Raw genomic sequence first — 27771 nt, 5'->3', positions numbered from 1 at the left:
GCTCCACTCGGTGCCCGTCTCCGCTTCCCTCATGAATTATTCAGTAGCGTGAGCTCCAATCAGCGCGCCCGGGGCTCCCTCGCAGAGCCCCAGCGTTGGGAGAGCTGCCCCCGCCCCCCGCGCGCCCCTCCCTCCCGGGCCCGGCGCCGCCCGGCCCAGTTCCAGCGCAGCTCAGCCCCGGCCCGGCCCGCCCGGCTCCGCGCCGCAGTCTCCCTCCCTCCCGCTTCGTCTCCGCTCGGGCTCCCACCATCCCCGCCCGCGAGGAGAGCACTCGGCCCGGCGGCGCGAGCAGAGCCACTCCAGGGAGGGGGGGAGACCGCGAGCGGCCGGCTCAGCCCCCGCCACGCGGGGCGGGACCCCGAGGCCCCGGAGGGACCCCAACCCCAGCCACGTCTTGCTGCGCGCCCGCCCGGCGCGGCCACTGCCAGCACGCTCCGGGCCCGCCGCCCGCGCGCGCGGCACAGACGCGGGTCCACACTTGGCGCCGCCGCCCGGTGCCCCGCACGCCCGCATGGGCCCGCGCTGAGGGCCCCGACAGAGAGTCCTGCGCGGAGAATCAGCGTCCACCCGCCCAGGGAGAGTCAGACCTGGGGGGGCGAGGGCCCCCCAAACTCAGTTCGGATCCTACCCGAGTGAGGCGGCGCCATGGAGCTCCGGGCGCTGCTCTGCTGGGCTTCGTTGGCTGCAGCTTTGGAAGGTGAGTTTCCTGGGGGGGGGGCCCACCCCGTCACTCCTGGGACCTCCGCCCCCCCACATCTGGGCCTCGGAGTGGAGGGGCCGGCCTCTGTCTACCCCTACCCGGGCACTCCAATCCCAAACACTTTGGACCGATAGTGCTGGAACAGGAGGGGGGCGGGGAAGAGGCGCCCGACGGGTAGTGGAGTTTTCTTTTGTTTGGGAAAGAGATGGAGTCTGGCTACGACCCGGGACATTTCCCTGCCCGGGCTCCCCAAACTCTCACTGCTGATTACATACGCCCCTGGCTGCCTTTCCTTTCCTCCCTACCCCACTATTCAAAACTACTGCAAAGTTTCTGTCCCAGTCCCACCTCCCGCCCTACATGAGGGGAGGTTTCTGGAGAAGCAACAGCAGACAAGGCACAACTTTTCCTGCTAGGCCCTAAAACGACCCCCACCGCCAATTCCTTAGCGATCACACCTTGATCCTCCAATTCCAAACTCTTGCAACAGGATGGCCTCCTTTGCATTCGCACAGCAAACCCCCAAACCGCTCTCCCACCCACTGCTCCTGCCCCTCCTATAGAGTGGTTCCTTGGTTTCTACAGGCTGCACCCCATCCCTTTAAATGCGGTCTAGACCCCGGCCCCAGGTGAGTCCCGGGCTTCCCTTGAGACCTAGGAGCGGGTAGAAACTGACCTACACAGCCCCCAGGTAGAAACTGACCTACACGGCCCCCACATCGCCCTAACTAACCCAACCTATCTCCCGCCTCCTGGTCTCTCCAAGCATTTCTTTGGCCATGGATCGCTGTCCCTCCTGGTCCCCTAGAGGGGGAGCCAAGAGCCCTAGAAACTCTCCTGTGTCCCTAATCTCCTTTCAGTGAGCTGCCAACACCCCCCTTTCTCTGTCTGGTATGAAAGTGGTTATGGGGGGTAGGCTATGAGGGACTCCCGAAGGGAAGGATTCAGCGGCGTTAGAAAAACCCTCTCCCCCTGGCTAGGCAGGACTGCCCTGGGCTGAGGATCAAAGGCTAGGTGTGGGGTTGGGAGTGAGGGGAGGCTTGCCCAGCTCAGCTAAAGGAGAAGGGGGAACAAAAACCATGAACGAGGGGAAGAGGAAGGCCGAAGGGGTGGAAAAACCACGAGGACGAGGTGTGGTGAGAAGGAAAGACGCAAAGAGGAAATGGTGATTGTGACACCTATTACCTGAGTGTTTCCAAGCACCAGGCTTGTGCTGAGCGCCTTACAAATGTTAATTTCACCCATCCAGCAACGCTGAGGGTGGTGCTATTATTGCCCCCATTTTTCAGATGAGGAGGCTGGGGCTTAGTTAAGGTTAAGTAGTTTATCCAAGGCCCTGTGCCGCGAGGAATGGCGAGAAGTGGAGGCCGAAAGCAAAGGGGAGATAGTGACTGTCAGAAAGAGAAATGGAGGTGGACAGAGAGTGGAGGAGAGATAGGTGAGAGACATGCGAACTGACAGATCAAAGCGTGCTGCAGCCGAGCTGGGAAGCAGAAAGGGAGCCTGCGCTCGCTCTGGGCCGCGGACAGCCCGAGGCAGAGACAGTGTGTAAATTGGAGACAGGAAAACACTATCCCGGCTGGAACAATGGAGGGTGGAGACGGCAGCCTCTATCCACCCCCTTCCCAGAACCCGGGCATCCTGTCCCCAGCGAGCAGGGCTGTCTCTTGCCACCCATGGGGACCCTGCGCCTCTCACCTCAGGCTGGCTGGCTTCCCACCTGACCCCTGGCTGGAGGACATCATTTGGTCCCCAGGAAGAGTCTGCCTCACCCACCCTCTTTCCCTTCTCTCCTGCAGCTCCCATGGGGTGGGAGCCAGGTGTTCTGGCTCCCCTCTCCACCCTTCCCAGCGCCCGCTGCCCCCCACATTGCCTACCCCCGAGGGGATTCCTCTACCCTCCCTCCTCCACTCTCCACTACCAGGGAATGTGCAGTTTTTCCTAATCCCCCACCTTCCTCCAGTGCCTGTCCCCTCCCCCGATGATCCGAGCCAAGCCAGGTGTGTTCACCCCTCCCATTCATACCGCCCCCCAGAATCTCCTCCCCTCTGCCTTCCCGTAACCAAATCCAGATGTGAGGCCTCGGCGGGAGCCTGGGAACCCTAGCATCCCGACCTCCAATGCTTCCTGATCAGGGCACTCGTGGGGAGGGAGGTACTGGGATGGGGGCCAGGGCTATGCCCCAGGCACAGAGCACTCCCTTCAAGGAGGGAAGGACGGGGTGTTTGGTCTGAAAGCAGGGAGGGGTCTTGGACAGGGAATGAAGTTGTGGGGTAGAGAGGCCGATTCTGGGACTTAGGGGAGGAAACATGGAGGCTGAGACAAGAGGTTCCCCTCAACACACCAGCAGCCTCTGCTCGTGGGGGTGAGGACCAGGGCACGGCTCTCATTTTAACCCTTTCTGAGCTGCCGCCCCTTCTCCCCGTCCATTTTGATCTCCCTCCCTCTTCCAGGGAGGCCTAGATCTGGGGTATCCCAAGGGAGCCCCACGCCTACCAGATGTTGGGGGTGGGGTTGGCACTTAGCAAAAGAGGCCAGAAATCAGAGGCGGGTGCAGAGGGCAGGGCTTGCTCCCCTCTTGGACCCCCAACTTCTCTGGCTCAGAGCTAAGAGGATCCACCTGCCTCGGTTCCCAGGGATCTGGTGTTCCTGACCTCCCTCCCCCACCCCAAGCGCTGACTCTGTCTCTCTGTCTGTCTCAGAGACCCTGCTGAACACAAAATTGGAAACTGCGGATCTGAAGTGGGTGACGTTCCCTCAGGTGGACGGGCAGGTGAGAGCTGCACCCAGGAGCTGGAGCTCTGGAGGGAAACTGAGGGAGGAGAGGGCGTCTGTGCCGCCTGCTTTCTGCGTGCCACTCCTCTCCCCTGTCCCCCCAGATGACAGCAGCCCCAGCAGTGTCGTCTGAGCTCCTCAGAGGCGCCCTCCTCGCAGTACCAGCGGCCCCCCCTTCCTCAGTCCCTCTCACTTTATAGAATTCACCCCATGCAGCCCTCTCCCTGGCGTCTCCCCAGCCCCCTAGCTGACCTCCTTCTCTGCGCAGTGGGAGGAACTGAGCGGCCTGGATGAGGAACAGCACAGCGTGCGCACCTACGAGGTGTGTGACGTGCAGCGCGCCCCAGGCCAGGCCCACTGGCTTCGCACGGGTTGGGTCCCGCGGCGGGGCGCCGTCCACGTGTACGCCACGCTGCGCTTCACCATGCTCGAGTGCCTGTCCCTGCCTCGGGCTGGGCGCTCCTGCAAGGAGACCTTCACCGTCTTCTACTATGAGAGCGATGCGGACACGGCCACGGCCCTCACACCAGCTTGGATGGAGAACCCCTACATCAAGGTACTTAGGTGCCCCCGGGGCTCAGTCACAGCCAAGGTGGGATTCCAGCCAGCAGGCCCGTGGCCTGGAGGGCAGCCGATGTAGTTCTGAGGCCAGTCGATGTAGTTGTGAGGCCTCTGGCCTGCGCGTGGGGGGCTGGAAGCAGGAGGCTTAGGTCTGGGGAGGAAAGGGGGTGATCTTCTGGGCGGAGCAGCAGAATATATGCGGGCTGCCTGGCCCGGCCCCCAGGGAGGCCCAGGTGTCAGGCTTCTCCTCCAGTCACCTCAACCACCCTACCCCACTGTGCTCCAGCCACACTGAGTTTCTCCCATTCCCTGACTGCACCTGGCTGGTTTCCAGCTCGAGACTTTGCAGCAGTGATGTCTCCACCTGGGGGCCTCTCTGCCTCTCACACCCCTACTTGTCTTCCAAGTTCCAGCTCCGAGATCTTGCCTGTGCCGCCTTGGCTGACTGTCTCCTCCCTACAATCCTGCGTACCTGTGTCCACCTGCCTGTCTCGGCACTCATTTTACTTTATTTTTCTTTTATATCTATATTTTTAAAACGGGGTCTTCTGTGTTACCCAGGCTGGTCTCTAACTCCTGGGCTCAAGAGATTTCTCCCACCTCGGCCTCCTAAAGTGCTGGGATTACAGGCATGAGGCACTATGCCCGGCCTCATGGTACTTTATAACTTCCCTAGGATTCATTCATGGCTGTCTCCTTGACACTGAGGTCAGGGCCTGGCGTGGCGTCAGTGTCAGTAAATGTTCGTAGAACGAGTGAATAAAAAGGGGAGAGGTGCAGGCCAGAGGCTGGGCACATCGCAGGAGCTTTGCAAGGATGAATGGACTGTGGGGGCCTGCAGAAAGTGTGCCCTGGGGAAGGTGGAGGGAAGGTTCTGGAACGGGAACCAAGGAGATCCGGGAGGGTGAGCTGGGAAGAACACCACAGTCCTTCCTCAGGGAGTGGGGACAGCAGCGGTGTGCCTCCCCCGCCCCGGCAGGTGGACACGGTGGCCGCAGAGCATCTCACCCGGAAGCGCCCTGGGGCTGAGGCCACGGGGAAGGTGAATGTCAAGACGCTGCGTCTGGGACCACTCAGCAAGGCCGGCTTCTACCTGGCCTTCCAGGACCAGGGCGCCTGCATGGCCCTGCTGTCCCTGCACCTCTTCTACAAAAAGTGCGCCCAGCTGACTGTGAACCTGACCCGCTTCCCGGAGACCGTGCCTCGGGAGCTGGTCGTGCCCGTGGCCGGTAGCTGCGTGGTGGATGCCATCCCCGCCCCTGGCCCCAGCCCCAGCCTCTACTGCCGTGAGGATGGCCAGTGGGCCGAACAGCCGGTCACAGGCTGCAGCTGTGCTCCGGGGTTCGAGGCAGCCGAGGGGAACACCAAGTGCCGAGGTGAGAGCTGGAGCTTCCCCTGTGACTACTGCTCATCCAGGGGGAGAGTCCTGAACTCCACTCAGGACCCACTTAAGTTTCCATTTTGTATTGTTAGATGTTGAAATGGAGGCTTGCTCTGTCGCCTAGGCTAGAGTGCAGTGGCGCAGTCTCTGCTCAACTGCAGCCTTTGCCTCCCGGGTTCCTGTTGAAGCAGTTCTCCTGCCTCAGCCTCCTGAGTAGCTGGGACTACAGGCACACGCCTCCACGCCTGGCTAATTTTTGTATTTTTAGTAGAGACAGGATTTCACCATGTTGGCCAGGCTGGTCTCAAACTCTTGACCTTGTGATCCGCCCACCTCAGCCTGCCAAAGTGTTGGGATTACAAGCGTGAGCCACGGCACCCAGCCAAGTTTCCGTTTCAAATGCTCTTCCCTCTCCTGAGGACTCAGTTACTAGAGGGTCTGTTTTCTGAGCCCTTTCTCATTTCCAGACTTCTCTTTAACCTTGGCCAACTTCCCTGCTTTCCGAACATGGGAGGCTGGCCTGGGCTGCAGGACTGTCCTGTGGGGTGGACCTTGTTGGTGTCAGGACAAAGCCTTTAAGGTCTCCACACTTGTTCATTGTGAGTCTCTAATTTACTGATACTGAATTCTCACTTAGCCTTCTTTCTAGAGCAGGGCTTCTTACCCTTTGGTTTTCTAGAGAATCTGTGAGTTTTGTTTTGTTTTGTTTTGTTTTTTAAGACAGAGTCTCACTCTATCGCCCAGGATGGAGTGCAGTGGCACGATCTCGGCTCACCGCAAGCTCCGCCTCCCGGGTTCACACCATTCTCCTGCCCCAGCCTCCCAAGTAGCTGGGACTACAGGCGCCCACCACTGCGCCTGGCTAATTTTTTGTATTTTTAGTAGAGACGGGGTTTCGCCGTGGTCTCGATCTCCTGACCTCGTGATCCACCCGCCTCGGCTTCCCAAAGTGCTGGGATTACAGGCGTGAGCCACCGCGCCCGGCAAGAATCTGTGAGCTTTGATGGAGGAAAAAAATGCCTTTTTTTTTTTTTGAGACAGAGTCTTGCTCTGTCGCCCAGGCTAGCGTGTAGTGGCCTGACCTTGGCTCAGTGCAACCTCCACTTCCTGGAATCAGACAGTTCTCATGCCTCAGCCTCCAGAGTAGCTGGGACTACAGGCATGTACCACCATACTTGGCTAATTTTTGTATTTTTAGTAGAGACGGGGTTTCGCCATGTTGGCCAGGCTGGTCTCAAACTCCTGACCTCAAGTGATTTGCCCGCCTCGGCCTCCCAAAGTGCTGGGATTACAGGCGTGTGTCACCACACCCAGCTGGAAAAAAAAAAGACTTTATTTTCACCTGAAATTCATTAATTTCTATTTGAAATTCCACCTGCAGTTGTAGCAGGACATGACACTTGGGCCCCATGGAAATCACAGGTATTGCCTGGCACAGTGGTTCATGCCTGTAGTGCCAGTACTTTGAGATGCCAAGATGGGAGGATCACTTGAGCCCATGAGTTCGAGATCAGCCTGGGCGACAGAGCAAGACCCTGTCTTTAAAAAAAAAATTTTTTTTTTTTTTTTTAAAACAGAGTCTTGCTCTGTCGCCCAGGCTGGAGTGCAGTGGCGCTATCTCAGCTCACTGCAAGCTCCGCCTCCCAAGTTAACACCATTCTCCTGCCTCAGCCTCCCGAGTGGCTGGGACTACAGGCGCCCGCCACCACACCCGGCTAATTTCTTGTATTTTTAGTAGAGATGGGGTTTTCACCATGTTAGCCAGGATGGTCTTGATCTCCTGACCTCATGATCTGCCCACCTCGGCCTCCCAAAGTGCTGGGATTACAGGTGTGAGCCACCGCGCCTGGACTACAAAAAATTTCTTAAATAATTATCTGGGCGACCTGCCTGACCAACATGGAGAAACCCTGTCTCTACTAAAAATACAAAATTAGCCGGACATGGTGGCACATGCCTGTAATCCCAGCTACTTGGGAGGCTGAGGCAGGAGAATCGCTTGAACCCAGGAAGCGGAGGTTGTGGTAAGCTGAGATCACGCCACTGCACTCCAGTCTGGGAGTGCACTCCAACAAGGAGTTTCGCTCTTTTTGCCCAGGCTGGAGTGCAGTGGCGGGATCTCAGCTCACCGCAACCTCCACCTCCCAGGTTCAGGTGATTCTCCTGCTTCAGCCTCCCAAGTAGTAGCTGAGATTACAGGCATGCATCACCACACCCAGCTACTTTTGTATTTTTAGTAGAGACGGGTTTCCACCATGTTGGCCAGGCTGGTCTTGAACTCCTGACCTCAAGTGATCTGCCCGCCTTGGCCTTCTTAGGAAAAAAAAAATCACAGGTACTTACAGGCCCATTCCAAGTGCCAAAACATTGTTTTTGCTCATGATGACTTCAGTATTACAGAGGTTAGGAGACTTGCTGCTGTATCTTAATAAAGAAACACAAATGTTGCTGTAGCCCAAACTTTTTTCCTCATGTTTCATTGCATTTCAGCTTAATTGGTTTCCCTGGTATTCCTATGTATTTTGTGGTGTGCATTTAAAATCATAAGTTGGAGTAGAGGTCTTTCTGTGGGCTTCACCAGACTGCTGAGATCAGGGTCAAAACAGGTTAGGACCCCTTCTCTGGAGAGAGTCTCCTTTCTCCTCTAAGAGGAGAGGTTTTGAGATCTTTTGTCTGTTTTCCCACCTTAGCACTTCATCAGCCTTAAAAGCAGCTGGAATTTTTTTCTTTTTTTGGAGATGGGATCTCAGTGTGTTGCCCAGGCTGGTCTTGAACCCCTTGGCTCAAACGATCCTCCAGCCTCAGCCTCCCAAAGTGCTGGGATTCGAGGCATGAGCCACCGAGCCCACCGTGCAGATGGATGTTTTTGTGCATGCTTTTGATGAATGCTTTCTCTCTCTCAGCCTGTGCCCAGGGCACCTTCAAGCCCCTGTCAGGAGAAGGGTCCTGCCAGCCATGCCCAGCCAATAGCCATTCTAACACCATTGGATCAGCCGTCTGCCAGTGCCGCATCGGGTACTTCCGGGCACGCACAGACCCCCGGGGTGCACCCTGCACCAGTAAGTGACCAGCACCCAGGTGCAGTTCACTGGGGAGGGGTCACAGACCCCTGAGGTGGACCTGACATGGCCCCCATCTTCCCTGGGCTTCTTCACTTTGTCCCTGGCATGCTGGTCCCTAGCCCGGAGGAACAGGTGGAGCCCGCTGTCTCCAAGGCAAGAGTCCAGCGTGGCTGCTGGTTCCTCCACTGCCCTCTCCCCACCACCGCAGAGCAGGTCGGCCTCTGCCTGACTCCCTGGTCTCCTGCAGCCCCTCCTTCAGCTCCGCGGAGCGTGGTTTCCCGCCTGAACGGCTCCTCCCTGCACCTGGAGTGGAGTGCCCCCCTGGAGTCCGGTGGCCGAGAGGACCTCACCTACGCCCTCCGCTGCCGGGAGTGCCGACCCGGAGGCTCCTGCGCGCCCTGTGGGGGAGACCTGACTTTTGACCCCGGCCCCCGGGACCTGGTGGAGCCCTGGGTGGTGGTTCGAGGGCTACGTCCTGACTTCACCTATACCTTTGAGGTCACTGCATTGAACGGGGTATCCTCCTTAGCCACGGGGCCCGTCCCATTTGAGCCTGTCAATGTCACCACCGACCGAGAGGGTAAGACTTGGGGGCTGGGGTGGCTGGTGGTCTGGCGGGAGAGATGTCACTGAGGGCCTGAAGGGGAGAGGCAGGGGCTGCGAAGTTGGGTCCCCAGGAAGTGTGAGGGGCCAAGGCTTTGGGGGCAAGAGGCAGAAAGAGGGCAATGGCTGGGTGCAGTGGCTCACTCCTGTAATCCCAGCACTTTCAGAGGCTGAGATAGGTGAATCACTTAAGCCCTGGAGTTCAAGACCAGCCTGGGTAACATAAGAAGATCTTGTCTCTACAAAAAATAAAAATATTAGCCGGGCGAGGCGGTGCGTGCCTGTGGTCCGAGCTACTCAAGAGGCTGAGGCAGGAGGATCGCTTGAGCCCAGGAGTCGGAGGCTGCAGTGAGCTATGATCGCACCGCTGCACTCCAGCCTGGGTGACAGAGCAGAGTGAGATCCTCTCTCAAAATAAATGAATAAGAAAGAGGGTGAGGAGCTCGTAAAGGTGGGCTGGAGAGTTAAGTACAGGAAGGCTCCCAGTGGGACTGGGGGCAGAGAGAAGGAATTCTCGAAACAGCCAGGGGGAAACTGAGACAAGTGTAGCCAGCAGAGGAAGTGTTGGAAAAGATAAGGGACATGGCCAGGCTGATCACAAGGTCAGGAGTTCAAGACTAGCCTGGCCAACATGTGGTGAAACCCCATCTCTACTAAAAATAAAAAAATTAGCCAGGCATGGTGGTGGGCACCCGTAATCCACTTGGGAAGCTGAACCAGAAGAATTGCTTGAACCCGGGAGGTGGAGGTTGCAGTAAGCCGAGACTGCGCCACTGCACTCCAGCCTGGGTGACAGAGCAAGACTCCGTCTCAAAAAAAAAATTTTTTTAAAGTTAAGGGACAGACCTACCACGCACAAGGGTTCCCTGTGTCTCTGCCTCTCACAGTACCTCCCGCAGTGTCTGACATCCGGGTGACGCGGTCCTCACCCAGCAGCTTGAGCCTGGCCTGGGCTGTTCCCCGGGCACCCAGTGGGGCTGTGCTGGACTACGAGGTCAAATACCATGAGAAGGTGAGGCCATCCCCCAGCCCTGGGGTGGATGGGCAATGGGTTGTGCTCTCCTGGCTGGGACACCTGGGTTGCAGGCACCTGGCAGGCATTTGAATTCCAGCTCTGCCATGGATTCCCTGGGCAGCCTTGGGTAAGCCCCTTAGCCTGTCTAAGCCTCAGACTCTTCATCTGTAAAATAGTTACTGTAATAGTTACCAGTGGCTGGACACAGGGGCTCAGGTTGGGCGCAGTGGCACACGCCTGTAATACCCAGCACTTTGGGAGGCTGAGGCGGGCAGAATGCTTGAGCCTAGGAGTTTGAGACCAGCCTGGGCAACATGGTGAAACTTCATATCTACAAAAAACTTAAAATGGGCCGGGTGCGGTGGCTCACGCCTGTAATCCCAGCACTTTGGGAGTCTGAGGCGGGCGGATCACGAGGTCAGGAGATCGAAACCATCCTGGCTAACACGGTGAAACCCCATCTCTACTAAAAATACAAAAAATTAGCCGGGCGCGGTGGCGGGTACCTGTAGTCCCAGCTACTGGGGAGGCTGAGGCAGGAGAATGGCGTGAACCCAGGAGGCGGAGCTTGCAGTGAGCCGAGATAGCACCACTGCAGTCCGGCCTGGGCCAAAGAGCAAGACTCTGTCTCAAAAAAAAAACAAAAAACAAACAAAAAAATACTTAAAATGAAAAAAATTAGACTGGGCACAGTGGCTCATGCCTGTATTCCCAGCACTTTGGGAGGCTGAGGTGGGTAGAACACCTGGGGTGAAGAGTTCGAGACCAGCCTGGCCAATATGGTGAAATCCCCGTCTCTACTACAAATACCAAAATCAGCTGGGCGTGTTGGCGGGCCTCTGTAGTCCCAGGTACTCAGGAGGCTGAGGCAGGAGAATCACTTGAACCCAAGTGATTCTCGACTTGAGGTCGAGGCTGCAGTGAGTCGTGTTTGCACCATTGCATTCCAGCCTGAGAAAGTAAGACCTTGTCTTAAAAAAAGGACTGATATTATGAATACAGCACATGGCTGGCATATGTAAGTTCTCCCAAAGGCCTCACCAGTTGCAAGGCAGGCTAGTGATGGGAGTGGAGAACAAGGGAAGGAGGCAGGAAGAGCAACAGGAACTTGGGTTCTGGGGTGACGGCCACCCCCCTACCTCTCCCGGACAGGGCGCCGAGGGTCCCAGCAGCGTGCGGTTCCTGAAGACGTCAGAAAACCGGGCAGAGCTGCGGGGGCTGAAGCGAGGAGCCAGCTACCTGGTGCAGGTACGGGCGCGCTCTGAGGCCGGCTACGGGCCCTTCGGCCAGGAACATCACAGCCAGACCCAACTGGATGGTGAGCCTGGGGAAGGGGGTGAGGGTGGGGGTTGGAAAGACCCCCCAAAGTTCTGGAAAGACCCCAGGTCCCCAGAGTCCCATCATCTTTTTTTTTTTTTTTTTTTTTTTTGAGATAGAGTCTTGCTGTGTCCCTCAGGCTGGAGTGCAGTGGCGCCATCTCTGCTCATGGCAACCTCCGCCTCCCAGGTTCAAGCCATGCTCCTGCCTCAGCCTCCCAAGTAGCTGGGATTACAGGCGCCTGCCACCGCACCTGGCCGATTTTTTGTATTTTTAGTAGAGACAGGGTTTCACCATGTTGGCCAGGCTGGTCTCGAACTCCTGACCTTGTGATTCACCTGCCTCGGCCTCCCAAAGTGCTGGGATTACAGGCATGAGCCACTGCACCCGGCCAAAGTCCTGTCTTCATGTCCTTCTTCCTGTGGATCACATGGAATGCCCTAGAGAGGAGAGAATGTAAGATGTCAAAACCAAAACCAACAGCTGAGTTTCATGAAGTCTGGCCTGCTTCACTCTGTACCCCCAGGCTGGAGAGCAGTTGCACGATCAAAGCTCACTGCACAGCCAGGCACAGTGGTTCACCCTGTAATCCCAGCACTTTGGGAGGCTGAAGCTGGAGGATCACTTGAGGTCAGGAGTTCAAGACCAGTCTGGCCAGCATGGTGAAACCACATGTCTACTAAAAATACAGAAGTTAGCTGAGCGTGGTGGTGCACACCTGTAATCCCAGCTACTCGGGAGGCCGAGGCAGGAGAATTGCTTGAACCTGGGAGGTGAAGGTTGCAGTGAGCTGAGATTGTGCCACTGCACTCCAGCCTGGGCAACAAAGCAAGACTCTGTCTCAAAAAAAAAAGCTCACCGCAGGCTTGTCGTTTAGCAACAACCTGGCCCCTGAGCTCCCCATTCCCCATCCAACAAAATGAGAATATCATGAAGCTTCCTGCAGGGCTTTGAGGATTGGAGGTAACAGGTTATTTTTAATATGCTAGGCCAGTGGCTTTCTTTTTTTTTTTTTTCTGAGATGGAGTCTCGCTCTGTCGCCCAGGCTGGAGTGTAGTGGCGCGATCTCTGCTCACTGCAAGCTCCGCCTCCCGGGTTCACACCATTCTCCTGCCTCAGCCTCCCGCATAGCTGGAACTACAGGCGCCCGCCACTACGCCCGGCTAATTTTTTGTATTTCTAGTAGAGACAGGGTTTCACCATGTTAGCCAGGATGGTCTCAACCTCCTGACCTCGTGATCCGCCCACCTCGGCCTCCCAAAGTGCTGGGATTACAGGAGTGAGCCACCGCACCCGGCCTCTTTCTTTAACATTTTTTTTTTTTTTTTTTTTTTTTTTTTTTGAGACGGAGTCTCACTCTGTCGCCCAGGCCGGAGTGCGGTGGCGCGATCTCGGCTCACCGCAAGCTCCACCTCCTGGTTTCGATCTCCTGACCTCCTGATCCACCCGCCTGGGCTTCCCGAAGTGCTGGGACTACTGGCGTGAGCCACCATGGCCCGCCTAACTTTTTTTCTTTTTTTTAAGAGACGGGGTCTTTTTATCACCCAGGCTGGAGTGCGGTGGCACCGTCATAGCTCACTGCAGCCTGCAACTCCCGAGCTCAACCAATCCTTCCACCTCGGCCTCCCAAGTAGCTGGGGCTACAGGCATGTGCCACTGTGCTCAACTAAATTTTTTTAATTTTTTTTATGTTTTGTTGAGACAGTTTCCCTATGTTGCCCAGGCTGGTCTCAAATTCCTGGCCTCAAGCAATCCTCCCGCATCGGCCTCCCAAAGTGCTGGGATTACAGGCTTGAGCCGCCACACCCAGCATTGGACCAGTGGCTTTCTAAACCTTGTAATTTTCTGTAATAGCTTTACTGAAATACAGTTCCCCGGCCATACAGTTTGCCTGTTCAAAGTGTACAATCGATGACTTTTGATACATTCACAGAATTGTGCAGTCACCACCACAAGTAATTTTGGGACATTTTCAGCACCCTCAAAAGAGACCCTGTAGCCCTTAGCCATCACCCCCCACCCAGATCTTTCTGTTGCCTTAGCCCCTGGCAAGCACTAATCCACTTTCTGTCTTGAAATCTTCCAATGTGGTCTTTTGTGACTGTTCACCGAGCAGAATGTTTTCGAGATTTATGCATGTTGTAGTGTATATTCGTGGATTTTTTTGGTTGTGGTTTGTTTTTTGTTTGTTTCGGGAACAGGGTCTCACTCTGTCACCCAGGCTGGAGTGCAGTGGTTCAATTACGGCTCACTGCAGCCTCAACCTCCAGGCTCAAGTGATCCTCCCACCTCAGCCTCCCAGGTAGCTGGGACTGCAGGCGTGAGCCACCATGCCCGGCTAATTTTTTTTGGTATTTTTTTAAAGACAGGGTTTCACCATGTTTCCCAGGCTGGTCTCAAACTCCTGAGCTCAGGCAATCCGCCCACCTCAGCCTCCCGAAGTGCTGTAATTACAGGCATGAGCCCCTGGACCTGGCCTGTTTTTTGTTTTTGTTTTGGACACACGATTTTGTTCTGTCACCCAGGCTGGAATGTAATAGTCTGATCATAGTGCATTGCAGCCTCAAACTCCTGGGCTCAAGCGATCCTCCCACCTCAGCCTCCTGAGTAGCTGGGACCACAACGTGCTCACCACTATGCTTGGCTAGTTATTATTTTTTGATAGAGATGGGGTCTTGCTATGTTTCCCAGACTGGTCTTGAACACCTGGCTTCAAACAATCCTCCTACCTCAGCATCTCAAAGTGCTGGGATTAACAGGCGTGAGCCACTGCTCCTGGCCAATATTTCATTTCTTTTTACGGAGACGTAATAATCAGTTGTATGGAAATAGCTGATTTTGTTTATTATTGTGTCTTGGTGAACATTTCAGTTGTTTCCACTTTTTGGATAAAAACCTGAAAATGTTTCACCTTTAGAACATTTCATTGAATGGAGAACCACATCAAAACCACTCTGGCGGCTGGGCATGCCCAGGCTGGTTTGAGACCAGCCTGGCCAACCTGGTGAAACCCCATCTCTACTAAAAATACACAAATTAGCCGAGCATGGTGGTACACACCTGTAATCCCAGCTACTCGGGAGGCTGAGGCAGGAGAATTGCAGAACCCGGGAGGCAGAGATTGCAGTGAGCTGAGATTGCACCACTGCACTCCAGCCTGGGCGACAGAGTGAGACTGCGTCTCAAGAAAACAAACAAAAAACTACTCTGGCAGTAAAAAGATTTCGAAACTTCCTCCCTTGCCCTGAGGGACTTCAGAGGAGCCTGCTGGCCCCTGGGGGACAGTTTGAAACCCACTGTTTGTTCCCTGACCTTGCCTGCTTGTGTCCTCTCCCTCCACCTGTCCCCTGTACTGGGGACCTGTTCTCAGGAGATCACAGTTCATTGCTCAAAGCCAGGGCTGGGACTTCCTACAGGACCATCAGTTTCTCCTGATCAGCAGCCTTTCCTTCCGCAGAGAGCGAGGGCTGGCGGGAGCAGCTGGCCCTGATTGCGGGCACGGCAGTCGTGGGTGTGGTCCTGGTCCTGGTGGTCATTGTGGTCGCGGTTCTCTGCCTCAGGTAAGGGCTCTGACACCCAGAGGCCCCTGGAAGCCCTCAGTTGATGGCCACCTGCCTGGGTGCTACAGGACAAGCCTTTCTGGCTGCTCCCAGCCTCTTTTTACTTGAAATCTTCTCCAATCCCTGCTCTCCTTCTTTCGCTGTGTGCCTCATAAAGATGTGTGACTCAGTTTACCTTTTGTTCCTTTCCCATTTTCTACAGGAAGCAGAGCAGTGGGAGAGAAGCAGAATATTCGGACAAACACGGACAGTATCTCATCGGGCACGGTGGGTTGCCCTAATTTGATGGGAATAGGGGCTTGGGGCCGGGTGCGGTGGCCCCTATCTATAATCCCAGCACTTTGGGAGGCAGAGGTGAGCAGATCACTTGAGGTCAGGAGTTCAAGACCAGCCTGGCCAACATGTTGAAACTCCATCTCTATAAAAAATACAACAGTTAGTCAGGCATGGTGGTGGGCACCTGTAATCCCAGCTACTCAGGAGGCTGAGGCAGGAGAATCACTTTAACCCGGGAGGCGGAGATTGCAGTGAGCCAAGATCGCGCTGCTGCACTCCAGGCCTGGGTGACAGAGCGAGACTCCATCTCAGGAAAAAAAAAAAAAAACCACGGAGATAGGGACTTGGGGCCAAGAGCTATGAGCCGAGCCTCTGAGTCCAGTGGGAGTTAATTCCTGGCTGACGGGGCCCTGCCTGATTTCTCAGGTACTAAGGTCTACATCGACCCCTTCACTTATGAAGACCCTAATGAGGCTGTGAGGGAATTTGCAAAAGAGATCGATGTCTCCTACGTCAAGATTGAAGAGGTGATTGGTGCAGGTGAGAGCTGAAGGCTGCCGGGGCACCTGGGAACGAAGCGGGGGTGGGCAGGGCCACACCGGGACGGGAGAGCTGATGACCTCCGCGTCCTTGTTTGAAGGTGAGTTTGGCGAGGTGTGCCGGGGGCGACTCAAGGCCCCGGGGAAGAAGGAGAGCTGTGTGGCAATCAAGACCCTGAAGGGTGGCTACACGGAGCGGCAGCGGCGCGAGTTCCTGAGCGAGGCCTCCATCATGGGCCAGTTCGAGCACCCCAATATCATCCGCCTGGAGGGTGTGGTCACCAACAGCATGCCCGTCATGATTCTCACAGAGTTTATGGAGAACGGCGCCCTGGACTCCTTCCTGCGGGTGAGCACCCTCCCTGGCTTCTGCGGCCACCCAGAGTTCCCACTTACACCCAGAGGCCACTTAGGTTAAGAAGCCAGGACAGACAGTGGGTCCCAGGTCACCTCCTCCAGCCTTTTCCTCTTGGGCTAAGCCCTGGTCCTCTGCCTTTTTTTTTTTTAAGACAGAGCCTCACTCTGTCGCCCAGGCTGGAGTGCAGTGGCGCAATCTTGGCTCATGCCGTCTCCACCTCCAGGGTTCAAGCGATTCTCCTGCCTCAGTCTCCCAAGTAGCTGGTACTATAGGCATGCACCACCATGCTGACTAATTTTTGTATTTTTAGTAGACACAGGGTTTCACCATGTAGGCCAGGCTGGTATCAAACTCCTGACCTCAAGTGATCTCCCCACTTCAGCCTCCCAAAGTGCTGGTATTACAGGTGTGAGGCACCACGCCTGGCTGGCCCTCTGCCTTTAATTTTCCCTCTGGGAAAGGCTGGGCTCCTGGGACCTTCCTTTCCCACTGCCCCATACAGCTGAAGGTTGTCATTCCTTCTTTTTTTTTTTAATTTTGTTTTAATTGAATTTTTTTTTTTTTTTGAGATGGAGTTTCACTCTTGTTGCCCAGGCTGGAGTGCAATGGCAAGATCTCAGCTCACCGCAACCTCCGCCTCCCAGGTTCAAGCGATTCTCCTGCCTCAGCCTCCCCAGTAGCTGGGATTATAGGCATGTGCCACCACGCTTGGCTAATTTTGTATTTTCAGTAGAGACGGGGGTTTCTCCATGTTGGTCAGACTGGTCTCGAACTCCCGACCTCGGGTGATCCACCTGCCTCGGCCTCCCAAAGTGCTGGGATTACAGGCATGAGCCACCGCGCCCGACCAATTTTTTTTTTTTTTTAAGACAGAGTCTTACTCTGTCCTCCAGGCTGGAATGCAGTGGTGCATTCATAGCTCACTGCAGCCTTGACCTCCTGGGCTCAAGTGATCCTCCCACCTCAGCCTCCTGAGTAGCTGGAACTACACTCATGTACCTTTTTGTAGAGACAGGATCTCAATAGGTTACCCAGGCTGGTCTGAAACTCCTGGCCTCAAGCGAGCCTCCCTCCTCAGCCTCCCACAGCACTGGGATTGCAGGCATGAGCCACTGTGCCTGGCCTGTCATTCCTTCTTCTGACAAATATTTACTGAGTGCTTTCTACGCACCGGTCATCCTCCCAGTCCCCGGGAATAAAGCTATGCACACAGGAATAAAGCTATGCACACAGGAATAAAGCTATGCACACAGCAAACTGGATTTCTGCTCCTGGGGAGCAGACGGTCTGATGCGGCAGTGGGGACTGAAAATTAGCAAGTAAATAGACGGGCTTTTTAAAAAGCAAACAAATCATTTCAAATGTGAAAAAAAGCAAACGGGGGTCCTTCATGCAAATGTGGCTAGAGAGGAAAGGGAACTGCTTACTTTATTTGGTCACTTTACCAGATTTTACTGACTTTTTTTTTTTTTTAACTTTATTAGGCTTTTTTTTTCCTTGAGATGGAGTCTCCGTCTGTCACCCAGGCTGGAGTGCAATGGTGCGTTCTTGGCTCACCGCAACGTCCACCTCCTGGGTTCAAGTGATTCTCCTGCCTCAGCCTCCTGAGTAGCTTGGAATTACAGGCATGCGCCTCCATACCCGGCTGATGTTTGTATTTTTAGTAGAGACGGGGTTTCATCATGTTGCCCAGGCTGGTCTTGAACTCCTGGGCTCAAGTGATCCACCCATCTCAGCCCCTCAAAGTGCTGGGATTACAGGCATGAGCCACCATGCCTGGCCTAGGCATCTTTTTAAAAAAATCAAAACATTTTTCTATGTAGCAAAATAACATTGCATTGAACAGAGTTATAGCGATTCCCTAGCGTCATTGAATACCCAGATGATTTTCACGTTTCTCTAGTTGTTCCAAAGATGTCCTTCAATGCTGCTTTATTCCAACCAGGATCCAGTTCAGGAGCAGGCTTTGTACCTGGTTATTATATATATTTTACTTATTTATTTATTTTAGAAACAAGGTCTCACCCTGTCGCCCAGTTTAGAGTGCAGTGGTGCAATCATAGCTCACTGCAGCCTCCAAACTCCTTGGCTCGGGTGATCCTCCTGCCTCAGCCTCCTGGGTAGCTGGAACTACAGGTGCACGGCTAATTTTTAAATTTTTTGTGGAGATGGAGTCTCGCTCTGTTGCCCAGGCTGGTCTCAAACTCCTGGACTCAAGCAATCCTCCCTCCTTAACCTCCCAAAGTGCTGGGATTACAGGCATGAGCCACCACACCTGCTGATTATTATATTTTCAAGCCTCTCTAAATCTTGAGCAGTTCCTTATGATGACACTGACACACTGAAGGGTTGGGTCCCTTGTCCGCCTGAATGTCTTGTTTTCTGGACTTATGAAATTCTTCTTGTGGGATCATTTAGCTTGTCTCTCTGTATTTCCTGTAAGAGAAGCTTTATCTGATGTGGGGTTTTTTTGGTTTTGTTTGTTTGTTTGTTTTTTGAGATGGAGTCCTGCTGTCGCCCGGGCTGGAGTGCAGTGGCATAATCTCGGCTCACTGCAACCTCCACCTCCTGGGTTCAAGAGATTCTTCTGCCTCAGCCTCCTGCGTAGCTGGGACTACAGGCAAGCGCCACCATGCCCAGCTAATTTTTGTATTTTTAGTGGAAACAGGGTTTCACCATATTGGCCAGGATGGTCTCGAACTTCTGACCTCGTGATCTGCCCACCACCTCGGCCTCCCAAAGTGCTGGGATTACAGGCATGAGCCACCAGGCCCGGCTAATTTTTGTATTTTTAGTAGAGACAGGGCTTCGCCATGTTGGCCAGGCTGATCTGAAACCCCTGGCCTCAAGCCATCCACCCTCCTTGGCCTCCCAAAGTGCTGGGATTAAACACGTGAGCCACCGTGCCTGGTCGAAGAGACAGAAAGGGTCTTAAAGGCGCAGTGGCACACACCTGTAATCCCAGCACTTTGGGAAGCCGAGGCTGGTGGATCACTCGAGGCCAGGAGTTAGAGATCACCCTGGGCAACATGGTGAAACCCTGTCTCTACAAAAGATACAAAAATGTGCAGAGCATGATGGCGCATATTTGTAGTCCCAGCTACTCGGGAGGCTGAGGCGGGAGGATCATTTAAGCCTGGGAGACTGAGGCTGTAGTGAGCCATCATTGCGCTACTGCATTCCAGCCTGGGCGATCCCATCTCTTAAAAAGAGAGAGAGATGGGAAGGCACAGGTGAACCTGGTGAACAGAGGAGAGATGGTAGACCCTGCATTGGGCAGTGTGACGGGAACCCACTGGAGGGCTTTGGCAGGAGAGTAGTTTAAGAGGATCCCGGCTGGGCACGGTGGCTCACACCTGTAATCCCAGCACTTTGGGAGGCCAAGGCAGGTGGATCACTTGAGGTCAGGAGTTCGAGACCAGCCTGGCCGACATGGTGAAACCCTGTCTCTACTAAAAATACAAAAATTAGCCAGGCATGGTGGTGCACCCCTGTAATCTCAGCTACTCAGGAGACTTAAGACAGGAGAATCGCTTGAACTCAGGAGGCGGAGGTTGCAGTGAGCCGAGATAACGCCACTTTACTCCAGCCTGGGCAACGGAGCGAGACTACATCTCAAAATAAATAAATAAAAAGATCTCTTTGCTGGGTGCTGGGGAGCAAGAGCAGGAGCTGGGAGAGGCCTGCAGCAGAAGCCTGTTGCCAGCATCCAGGCCGTGGGGTGAAGGGAAGGGTTTGAATTTGGGACATGTCTTGGAAGCATCACCACCAGCACTTGCTGATGGATTGGAAGTGGCTGGTGAGGGAGAAAAGGGGCTCGCAGGAAACTCTGAGGTCTATACCCTGGCCGTCAGCAAGTGGTGGTGTTGCCACGAACTGAGCAGGCAGTAGGGCAGGTGCAGGTCTGGAGGATGGATTCAAAATTCCGTTTTTGGACTCTATGTCCCTGGTTCTGTAGGGCTGCAGACGGTCTCCCAAATCTTAGCTGAACCCAGAAGATGGGATTTGTTTACTGTCTGTGACTTGTTGGTTTCCCTGGTGAGAGCGAACTCTTTAAAGGTCAAGGTTGGGCTCCAGACCTTCGTTGTTGCACTGATCATTGGTCATACTGCAGTTCCTCACTGTTCTCTTTCAAATCCACACACAGCTAGTCCAAGAGGGCTGAACAGTTTTGTGGTTGGATCAGCACCAATGTATCTCCACCTGTAGACAGGTCGCTCAGGTGACTTATGCCTGTAGTCCCGGCACCTCGGGAGGCCAAGGTGGGAAGATTGCTTGAGGCCAGGGGTTGGAGACAAGCCTGGGAAACACAGTGAGACCCCATCTCTACCAAAAAAAACCCTTTGTTTTAATTAGCCAGTTGCAGTGGTGTGGACCTGTAGTCCCAGCTACTAAGGAGGCTGAGGCAGAAGGATCGTTTGAGCCCAGGAGTTTAAGGCTGCGGTGAACCAAGATCGTGCCCCTGCACTCCAACCTGGGAGAAAGAAAGAGACCTTGTCTCTAAAAAACTAAAAAACAGAAAAACATTTGTTGAGTATTTCCTGGGTATAAAGCAGTGTACCAGGTTAAATGGAAGGAAAAGTTGAAATATTTCAAATTATAATCTGATTGGGAGAGACTGAATGCTTACCATTGAAGCAGGAACCATTGTAAGCAATGTGATACCGAAGCAAGAGCTGAGAAAACTTGGGAGGAAGGCTCACTTGAGGGAGTAGGGGGGCTTGCCCTACAGGTGAGTTGCGAGGTGGGTCTGGAAGTGACAGATACAGTTTAGGAAGTGGACAGGAGGCTGAGTGCGGTGACTCAACACCTGTAATCCCAGTGCTTTGGGAGACCCAGGTGGAAGGATCGCTTCAGGCCAGGAGTGGGCAACATAGTGGGAACCTATCTCTACTAAGAAGTAAAAAATTATCCAGGCATAGTGGCACATGCCTATTGTTCCAGCTACTCAAGAGGCTTGCCTGAGCCCCCCAGAGGTTGAGGCTGCAGTGAGCTATGATGGCACCACTGCACTCCAGCCTGGGCGACAGAACAAGACCCTGTCTCTAAAAAAAAAGATGTAGATGGGAGGGGGAACGGTGGGTGGGCTGTCCTCACCAAGCCCCCACCCCATCTGCTCTCCAGCTAAACGACGGACAATTCACGGTCATCCAGCTCGTGGGCATGCTGCGGGGCATCGCCTCGGGCATGCGGTACCTTGCCGAGATGAGCTACGTCCACCGAGACCTGGCTGCTCGCAACATCCTAGTCAACAGCAACCTCGTCTGCAAAGTGTCTGACTTTGGCCTTTCCCGATTCCTGGAGGAGAACTCTTCCGATCCCACCTACACAAGCTCCCTGGTAATGCTGGGGACCAGGGGTGTGAGCTTCTTAGGGCCAGGTGGGGAGGGCAGGTTGGAAAGGTGGGAGGCTGAGGGTTTGGCAGCCCTGCTCCAGGGAGAGGATACAGGAGCAGGCTGTGGGTGGGAGGACAGTCAGCTCCAGGAAGCTGACTTCCAGATATCTAGGAAAATAACAGTTGGATAACCTGGGCAACGTAGCAAGACCCCATCTCTACAAAAAAATTAAAAGATTAGCCAGGCGCAGTGGCATGCACCTGTAGTCCCAGCTATTTGGGAGGTTGAGGCAGGAGGATTGTTTAAGCCCAGGAGTTGGGAGGCTGCAGTGAGCTATGAATGTGCCACTGTACTGTGGCCTGGGCGAGAGAGCAAGACCCTGTCTCAAAAGAAAGAACAGTGGCCAGGTGTGGTGGCTCACGCCTGTAAATCCAGCACTTTGGGAGGCTGAGGCGGGAGGATCGCCTGAGGTCAGGAGTTCGAGACCAGCCTGGCCAACATGGGGAAACCCTGTCGCTACTCAAAATACAAAATTAGCTGAGAGTGGTGGTACACACCTGTAATCCAAGCTACTCGGGAGGCTGAGGTAGGAGAACCAGTTGAACCCGAGAGGCGGAGTTTCAGTGAGCCAAGATCGCACCACTGCACTCCAACCTGGGCAAACAGAGTTGGAGAGTAGGAGGCTTGGGGCCTGAGCTAGGGGAAAAAAGCAGAGGTGGGTGGGGGACTGGGGGGCAGTGTGCTGGGTCTGGTGAGTCCCTCAGTGAGTCCCCCAGCTCACCTTTTCTCCTCCTTCTGCAGGGAGGAAAGATTCCCATCCGATGGACCGCCCCGGAGGCCATTGCCTTCCGGAAGTTCACTTCCGCCAGTGATGCCTGGAGTTATGGGATTGTGATGTGGGAGGTGATGTCATTTGGGGAGAGGCCGTACTGGGACATGAGCAATCAGGACGTAAGTGTCCCGTGGTCGTACCAAGCTTTCCTTGAGTGTTCTCTCACTGGGATTTGGGGTGAAGGGTGGGTTCCCAGAGAGTCATCACTGCTGGGTTCTTGAGACCATGCAGATGACAAAAAGAATTGATCTTTGTATCAAAGAGTTGAGATGCAGGGCCAGGCCTGGTGGCTCACGCCTGTAATCCCAGCACTTTGGGAGGCCAAGGTGGGCAGATCACCTAAAGTCAAGAGTTCAAGACCAGCCTGGCCAACATGGTGAAACCCCATCTCTAAAAAAATACAAAAAATTAGCCGAGCATGATGGCGGGTGCCTGTAATCCCAGCTACTCAGGAGGCTGAGACAGGATAATTGCTTGAACCCAGGAACAGAGGTTGCAGTGAGCTGAGATCACGCCATTACATTCCAGCCTGGGCAACTGAGCGAGACTCTGTCTTAATAAATAAATAAATAAATAAATAAATAAATAAATAAAAGAGTTGGGTACAGCATATTTGGGTCGCAGAAGGATGCAGAGATGGAGGGCAGCGTTGGGAGGTAACATGTCTGTATCATAGCCCAAGAGCTGCTGGGGCCTTCAGCCACAGAGAGCTTCAACTCCGGCTAGGAGGATTCCTGGATCTGTTATTTTTTGGGGGGCTGTGGCTCCTATCCTACCATCTTCCAAGTCACCATTTCCTGGGCCTCTTAGCATCTTTGCTTTTCCTGGACAGCCTCACCCAGAGCTTCTTCCCCTCTTTCCAGGTCATCAATGCCATTGAACAGGACTATCGGCTGCCCCCACCCCCAGACTGTCCCACCTCCCTCCACCAGCTCATGCTGGACTGTTGGCAGAAAGACCGGAATGCCCGGCCCCGCTTCCCCCAGGTGGTCAGCGCCCTGGACAAGATGATCCGGAACCCCGCCAGCCTCAAAATCGTGGCCCGGGAGAATGGCGGGTGAGGACTGCAGAGAATGGGCCCTTCTTCCCACTCTCTGTCCCCACTCCTTGCCCAGAAGTGTCCGTTCATTAGTGTTGGGTGGCAGGGCCTCTGTCCCCCTCTCCAAGGCTGGGCTCCACCTCCTCGCCCGGACCTGGGCCTGGTACTCAGCATTCCTCCCCATCCTTGCCCACCAGGGCCTCACACCCTCTCCTGGACCAGCGGCAGCCTCACTACTCAGCTTTTGGCTCTGTGGGCGAGTGGCTTCGGGCCATCAAGATGGGAAGATACGAAGAAAGTTTCGCAGCCGCTGGCTTTGGCTCCTTCGAGCTGGTCAGCCAGATCTCTGCCGAGTAAGTAGTGTCAGGAGCTGGAGTGGGGCGGGGAGAGCAGGGCAGCTGGGGTCAGGCCCACGGGGTCTGCAGGGGCTTTTGGGGTCAGCTTCGGGTGCCAATGCTGTCTTCTCGCACTGCACTCATGCCATGCCTAGAAGGGCCCCAGAGGAGCAGTCACAGCCCCATGGAGCCGAGGACCCAAGAACTCTTTGGGGCCAGCCTGCCCGCCTCACCTCCTCCTGCCATCACGGCCCTGGGCCATCACCCTTCCGCCTCTCACTTCCTAGCTATCTTTGTGCATCTATCTGCATTCCAGGCCCAGCTCTCACAGTAACAATGTGTCATCTGGGTTCTCTTTTTCACCCATAAAAGGAGAAGATTGGGCTAGGTTTTGGAGATCCTCTTCAGCTTTTATGTGAAATGGTTTTGATTCCTCGCCTCGTATCCTCACTTGGCCTTTGTCTGCTACTCCCCCTTTCTGCCTTCCCATTTCTCTCCCAAGATCTCCTCTCACCCCAGGTTAAATAACAGAAATAGAAGGAATAGAAATCTGAAGGCTGGGCACGGTGGCTCATGCCTGTAATGCCAGCACTTTAGGAGGCCGAGGCGGGTGGATCACTTGAGGTCAGGAGTTCGAGATCATTGTGGACAAATTGGTGAAACCTTATGTCTACTAAAAATACAAAAATTAGCTGGGCATGGTGGTGCGTGCCTGTAATACCAGCTACTCAGGAGGCTGAGGCAGGAGAATCACTTGAACCCGGGAGGTGGAGGTTGCAGTGAGCCGAGATTGCACCACTCTACTCCAGCCTGGATGACAGAGTGAAACTTCATCTCAGAAAAAAAAAAAAAAAAAGAAATGTGAAGGCCAGGTGGTGGCTCATGCCTGTAATCCCAGCACTTTGGGAGGCTGAGGTGGACTGATTGCTTGAGCCCAGGAGTTTGAGAGCAGCCTGGCCCAACATAGCAAAACCCCATCTCTACAAAACAAAAATAAAAAATTTAGCTGGGCATGGTGGTGCGTGCCTATGGTCCCAGCTACTCAGGAGGGTAGAGCCAGAGGGTCTCAGGCCAGTCTGCCCCTGCCCCTCGGGGCCTGGGCACATCCCTCCCTAATTCTTCCCAGCCTCTCTCTGACCCAGGGGGCCTCCCCTCCCTTTTTTCCCCTTATCTCAGCCTCCAGCCATCAGCAACCTCCTCTTCCTCTCCACCCAGCTCTTCCTCTCCCACTTCGGCCTTTTCTTTCTCACGTCTCCATTTCCCTCCACGGCAATCTGTGCGGCCTCTTCCCCCAGTCTCATTTTGCGGGCTTTTCTCTCTTTTCCTTCCTTCCCTGGCACCCAAGCCAAAGGCCCCGCCTCTGGCCTCCAGCCCTGCCCTCTTCTGCGGCTGCACAGAAGGATGGCTGCCCGGCTCCTAAAACTGCCCGGCAACTGTTGACATCGGTTCTCCCTCCCCCACTGGCTTTTCTGATTGGCTCACAATCCTGAGGCAGGACTGGCTCAGGAGCCAAGCGAGGACAGCGGCTACAGGGACCCTAGGGTCTCACCGAGCTCTCCTTTCCTTCTACAGGGACCTGCTCCGAATCGGAGTCACTCTGGCGGGACACCAGAAGAAAATCTTGGCCAGTGTCCAGCACATGAAGTCCCAGTCCAAGCCGGGAACCCCGGGTGGGACAGGAGGACCGGCCCCGCAGTACTGACCTGCAGGAACTCCCCACCCCAGGGACACCGCCTCCCCATCTTTCTGGGGCAGAGTGGAGACTCACAGAGGCCCCCAGCCCTGTAACCCATTGGATTGCACTTTGAGCCCGTGGGGTGGGGAGTTGGCAATTTGGAGAGACAGGATTTGGGGGTTCTGCCATAATAGGAGGCGAAAATCACCCCTCAGCCCCCTCGGGGAACTCCAGACCAAGGGTGAGGGCACCTTTCCCTCGGGACTGGGTGTGACCAGAGGAAAAGGAAGCGCCTATCATCTTCCAGCCTCCCCAGGTGCCCCCCCTCACCTTGATGGGTGCATTCCCACAGACCAAAGAGAGTGTGACTCCCTTGCCAGCTCTGGAATGGGGGGCTGTCCCAGGGGGCAAGAAGGGGTGTCAGGGCCCAGTGACAAAATCATTGGGGTTTGTAGTCCCAACTTGCTGCTGTCATCACCAAACTCAATCATTTTTTCCCTTGTAAATGCCCCTCCCCCAGCTGCTGCCTTCATATTGAAGGTTTTTGAGTTTTGTTTTTGGTCTTCATTTTTCTCCCCGTTCCCTTTTTGTTTTTTCGTTTTGTTTTTCTACCGTCCTTGTCATAACTTTGTGTTGGAGGGAACCTGTTTCACTATGGCCTCCTTTGCCCAAGTTGAAACAGGGGCCCATCATCGTGTCTGTTTCCAGAACAGTGCCTTGGTCATCCCACATCCCCGGACCCCGCCTGGGACCCCCAAGCTGTGTCCCATGAAGGGGTGTGGGGTGAGGTAGTGAAAGGGGCGGTAGGTGGTGGTGGAACCCAGAAACGGACGCCGGTGCTTGGAGGGGTTCTTAAATTATATTTAAAAAAGTAACTTTTTGTATAAATAAAAGAAAATGGGACATGTCCCAGCTCCAGGGGTGATGGGAGTGATGGACTAGATTTCTAAGGAGAGTGGGGCTGGGTAGGGAGGGCTTTGTGGCTGACCGAGAGGTGTCAGGGGTCTGGAGGCTGCAGGGCTGTAGGGGCTGGAACTTGGTTATCAGCCCCAGGGTGTATTTGAGGTGGTGGGGTGGGGTGGGGTCCAAGCGAGATGAATCATTGAATCATTCGCAGCTGCTTCTAACGGCTCCAGCTGGCTCTGCCAAGAGCCTGGGGCACCTCCGGTGTGGGGCTGTCCCCTCCCTCCCCTGTCCTGGTGCCTCAGTCCTGGCCAGAGGCTGCTGCAGGAGGGAGGGAGGGAAGGCCTTGAGCTCCCAGCCCTGCCCCACAGCCACTGGAGAGGGAGGCTGGGGCAGGAGCTGGAGCAGGGGGTCCGGTTGGATGGAGACAGATGGGGGCCAGATGTTGACAACTGCGGTTGATCTAGAGGCAATGCAGGGAGAGTGTCTGCATTGGCTGTGGGGGAAGGGAAGAAGGGACCCCCCACGTGTGTACACAAGCGGGGCGCCGGTGGCTAGGCCGAGGACAATTCTCTCATTCAAGATGCTGCCCGGGCAGGTTCTCCCAGCCTCTTGGAAAGGGGAGGGGGGGAACCTCCTGTTTTCCCCCAACTTACCCCTCCAAAGGCCCCGCTTTCTTTCTTGCCATTTTCTGTGTCCTTTTCTCCAGGGATCTTTCTGGCCTCCCCCCGACACCTGCAGGGGCAGGTCTTGACAAGGACCAGCCGTCCAGCCTGGCTTAGGCTGGTCCATTTCTTTTTTTTTCTTTTTTTTTTTTTTTGAGACAGGGTCTCGCTCTGTCGCTCAGGCTGGAGTGCAGTGGAATGATCATAGTTCACTGTAACCTTGAACTCCTGGGCTCAAGGGATCCTCCCATCTCAGCCTCCCGAGTAGCTGGGAATCCTCCAGGCACAGGCTACCACACCCAGCTGATTTTTTAAGTTTTTTGTAGAGATGGGTTGGGGGTGGTCTCACAATGTTGCCCAGGCTGATCTCAAAACTCCTGGCCTCAAGCTATCCTCCCCTCTCAGCCTCCCAAGGCGCTGGGGTTACAGGCGTGAGCCACTGCGCCCAACCTGCCTTTTCCATTTCTGCACTTGAGTCGCCCCCTGTTGACGTGTTTGGGTCAGTGCTGGACCCCAAATCACAGCTTGGGCCCTTCCCGGTCCAGGGAGGCTTGTCCTCAATTTCCCACCTCTACAACCCTCTTCTGGAGTTCCTCAGGCTCTTCTCTGTCCCTTTCCCTTGGTGACACATCACCCATGTTTTGTACCCCTGAGGAGGTGTGGGAGGGACTCGGGGGGTCCATCCAGAGGATGTTGCCCAGGCCCACCCTCTTCCCCTGCCAACCAGACATCCAGGCTAGATAAGGTGTCCTAGAGAGCTGGTAGCTGGAGAAAGAAAGGTTAATGGGCATCGCAGAGGTGCAGCAGAGAGGCCAAGAGTGAAGACCTGGTGTGGGGAG

General features: G+C 54.9%; 2 protein-coding genes across 4 annotated transcripts in view; one reads left to right on the top strand and one right to left on the bottom strand.

Annotated features, from left to right (window-relative positions):
- The window catches only part of SLC12A9 (solute carrier family 12 member 9), a 40580-nt gene extending 39717 nt beyond the window's left edge, over positions 1-863 (bottom strand). Inside the window, exon 1 of one of the 2 annotated variants that reach the window (XM_054560313.2) lies at positions 629-863. In XM_054560313.2, the coding sequence (XP_054416288.1) occupies positions 629-647 (19 nt within the window). In that variant the 5' untranslated portion in view covers positions 648-863. The remainder of the gene's footprint in view (positions 1-628) is intronic. The other variant, XM_054560310.2, reaches the window with a different exon arrangement.
- On the top strand, positions 147-26285 carry EPHB4 (EPH receptor B4). Of its 2 annotated transcripts, none has more exons than XM_054560307.2 (17): positions 147-697; positions 3403-3473; positions 3744-4031; positions 5016-5412; positions 8321-8476; positions 8727-9059; positions 9916-10094; positions 11250-11415; positions 14872-14974; positions 15177-15241; positions 15677-15790; positions 15891-16138; positions 21272-21487; positions 22285-22434; positions 23179-23372; positions 23552-23707; positions 25262-26285. In XM_054560307.2, the coding sequence occupies exons 1-17, from the start codon at positions 646-648 to the stop codon at positions 25389-25391; spliced, it is 3018 nt and encodes a 1005-aa protein (XP_054416282.1). In that variant the 5' UTR covers positions 147-645; the 3' UTR covers positions 25392-26285. The 2 variants fall into 2 exon arrangements, with proteins under 2 accessions (XP_054416282.1, XP_024105819.1); XM_024250051.3 differs by having other exon boundaries at positions 148-697; positions 9970-10094.
- The last annotated feature ends 1486 nt before the right edge of the window (positions 26286-27771 follow it).

The sequence above is a fragment of the Pongo abelii genome, chromosome 6 (assembly GCF_028885655.2).
Source record: "Pongo abelii isolate AG06213 chromosome 6, NHGRI_mPonAbe1-v2.0_pri, whole genome shotgun sequence".
In the NCBI taxonomy this organism is placed as follows: domain Eukaryota; kingdom Metazoa; phylum Chordata; class Mammalia; order Primates; family Hominidae; genus Pongo; species Pongo abelii.
Note: the sequence above shows the minus strand (reverse complement) of the source record. Positions and strands in the feature narration are given on the sequence as shown.

Coding starts and splice junctions, on each gene's coding strand:
- EPHB4 (XM_054560307.2), top strand. CDS start 646: ATGGAGCTCCGGGCGCTGCTCTGCTGGGCTTCGTTGGCTGCAGCTTTG. Junction 3,474..3,743: donor TCCCTCAGGTGGACGGGCAG/GTGAGAGCTGCA, acceptor TTCTCTGCGCAG/TGGGAGGAACTGAGCGGCCT. Junction 10,095..11,249: donor AGGTCAAATACCATGAGAAG/GTGAGGCCATCC, acceptor TCTCCCGGACAG/GGCGCCGAGGGTCCCAGCAG.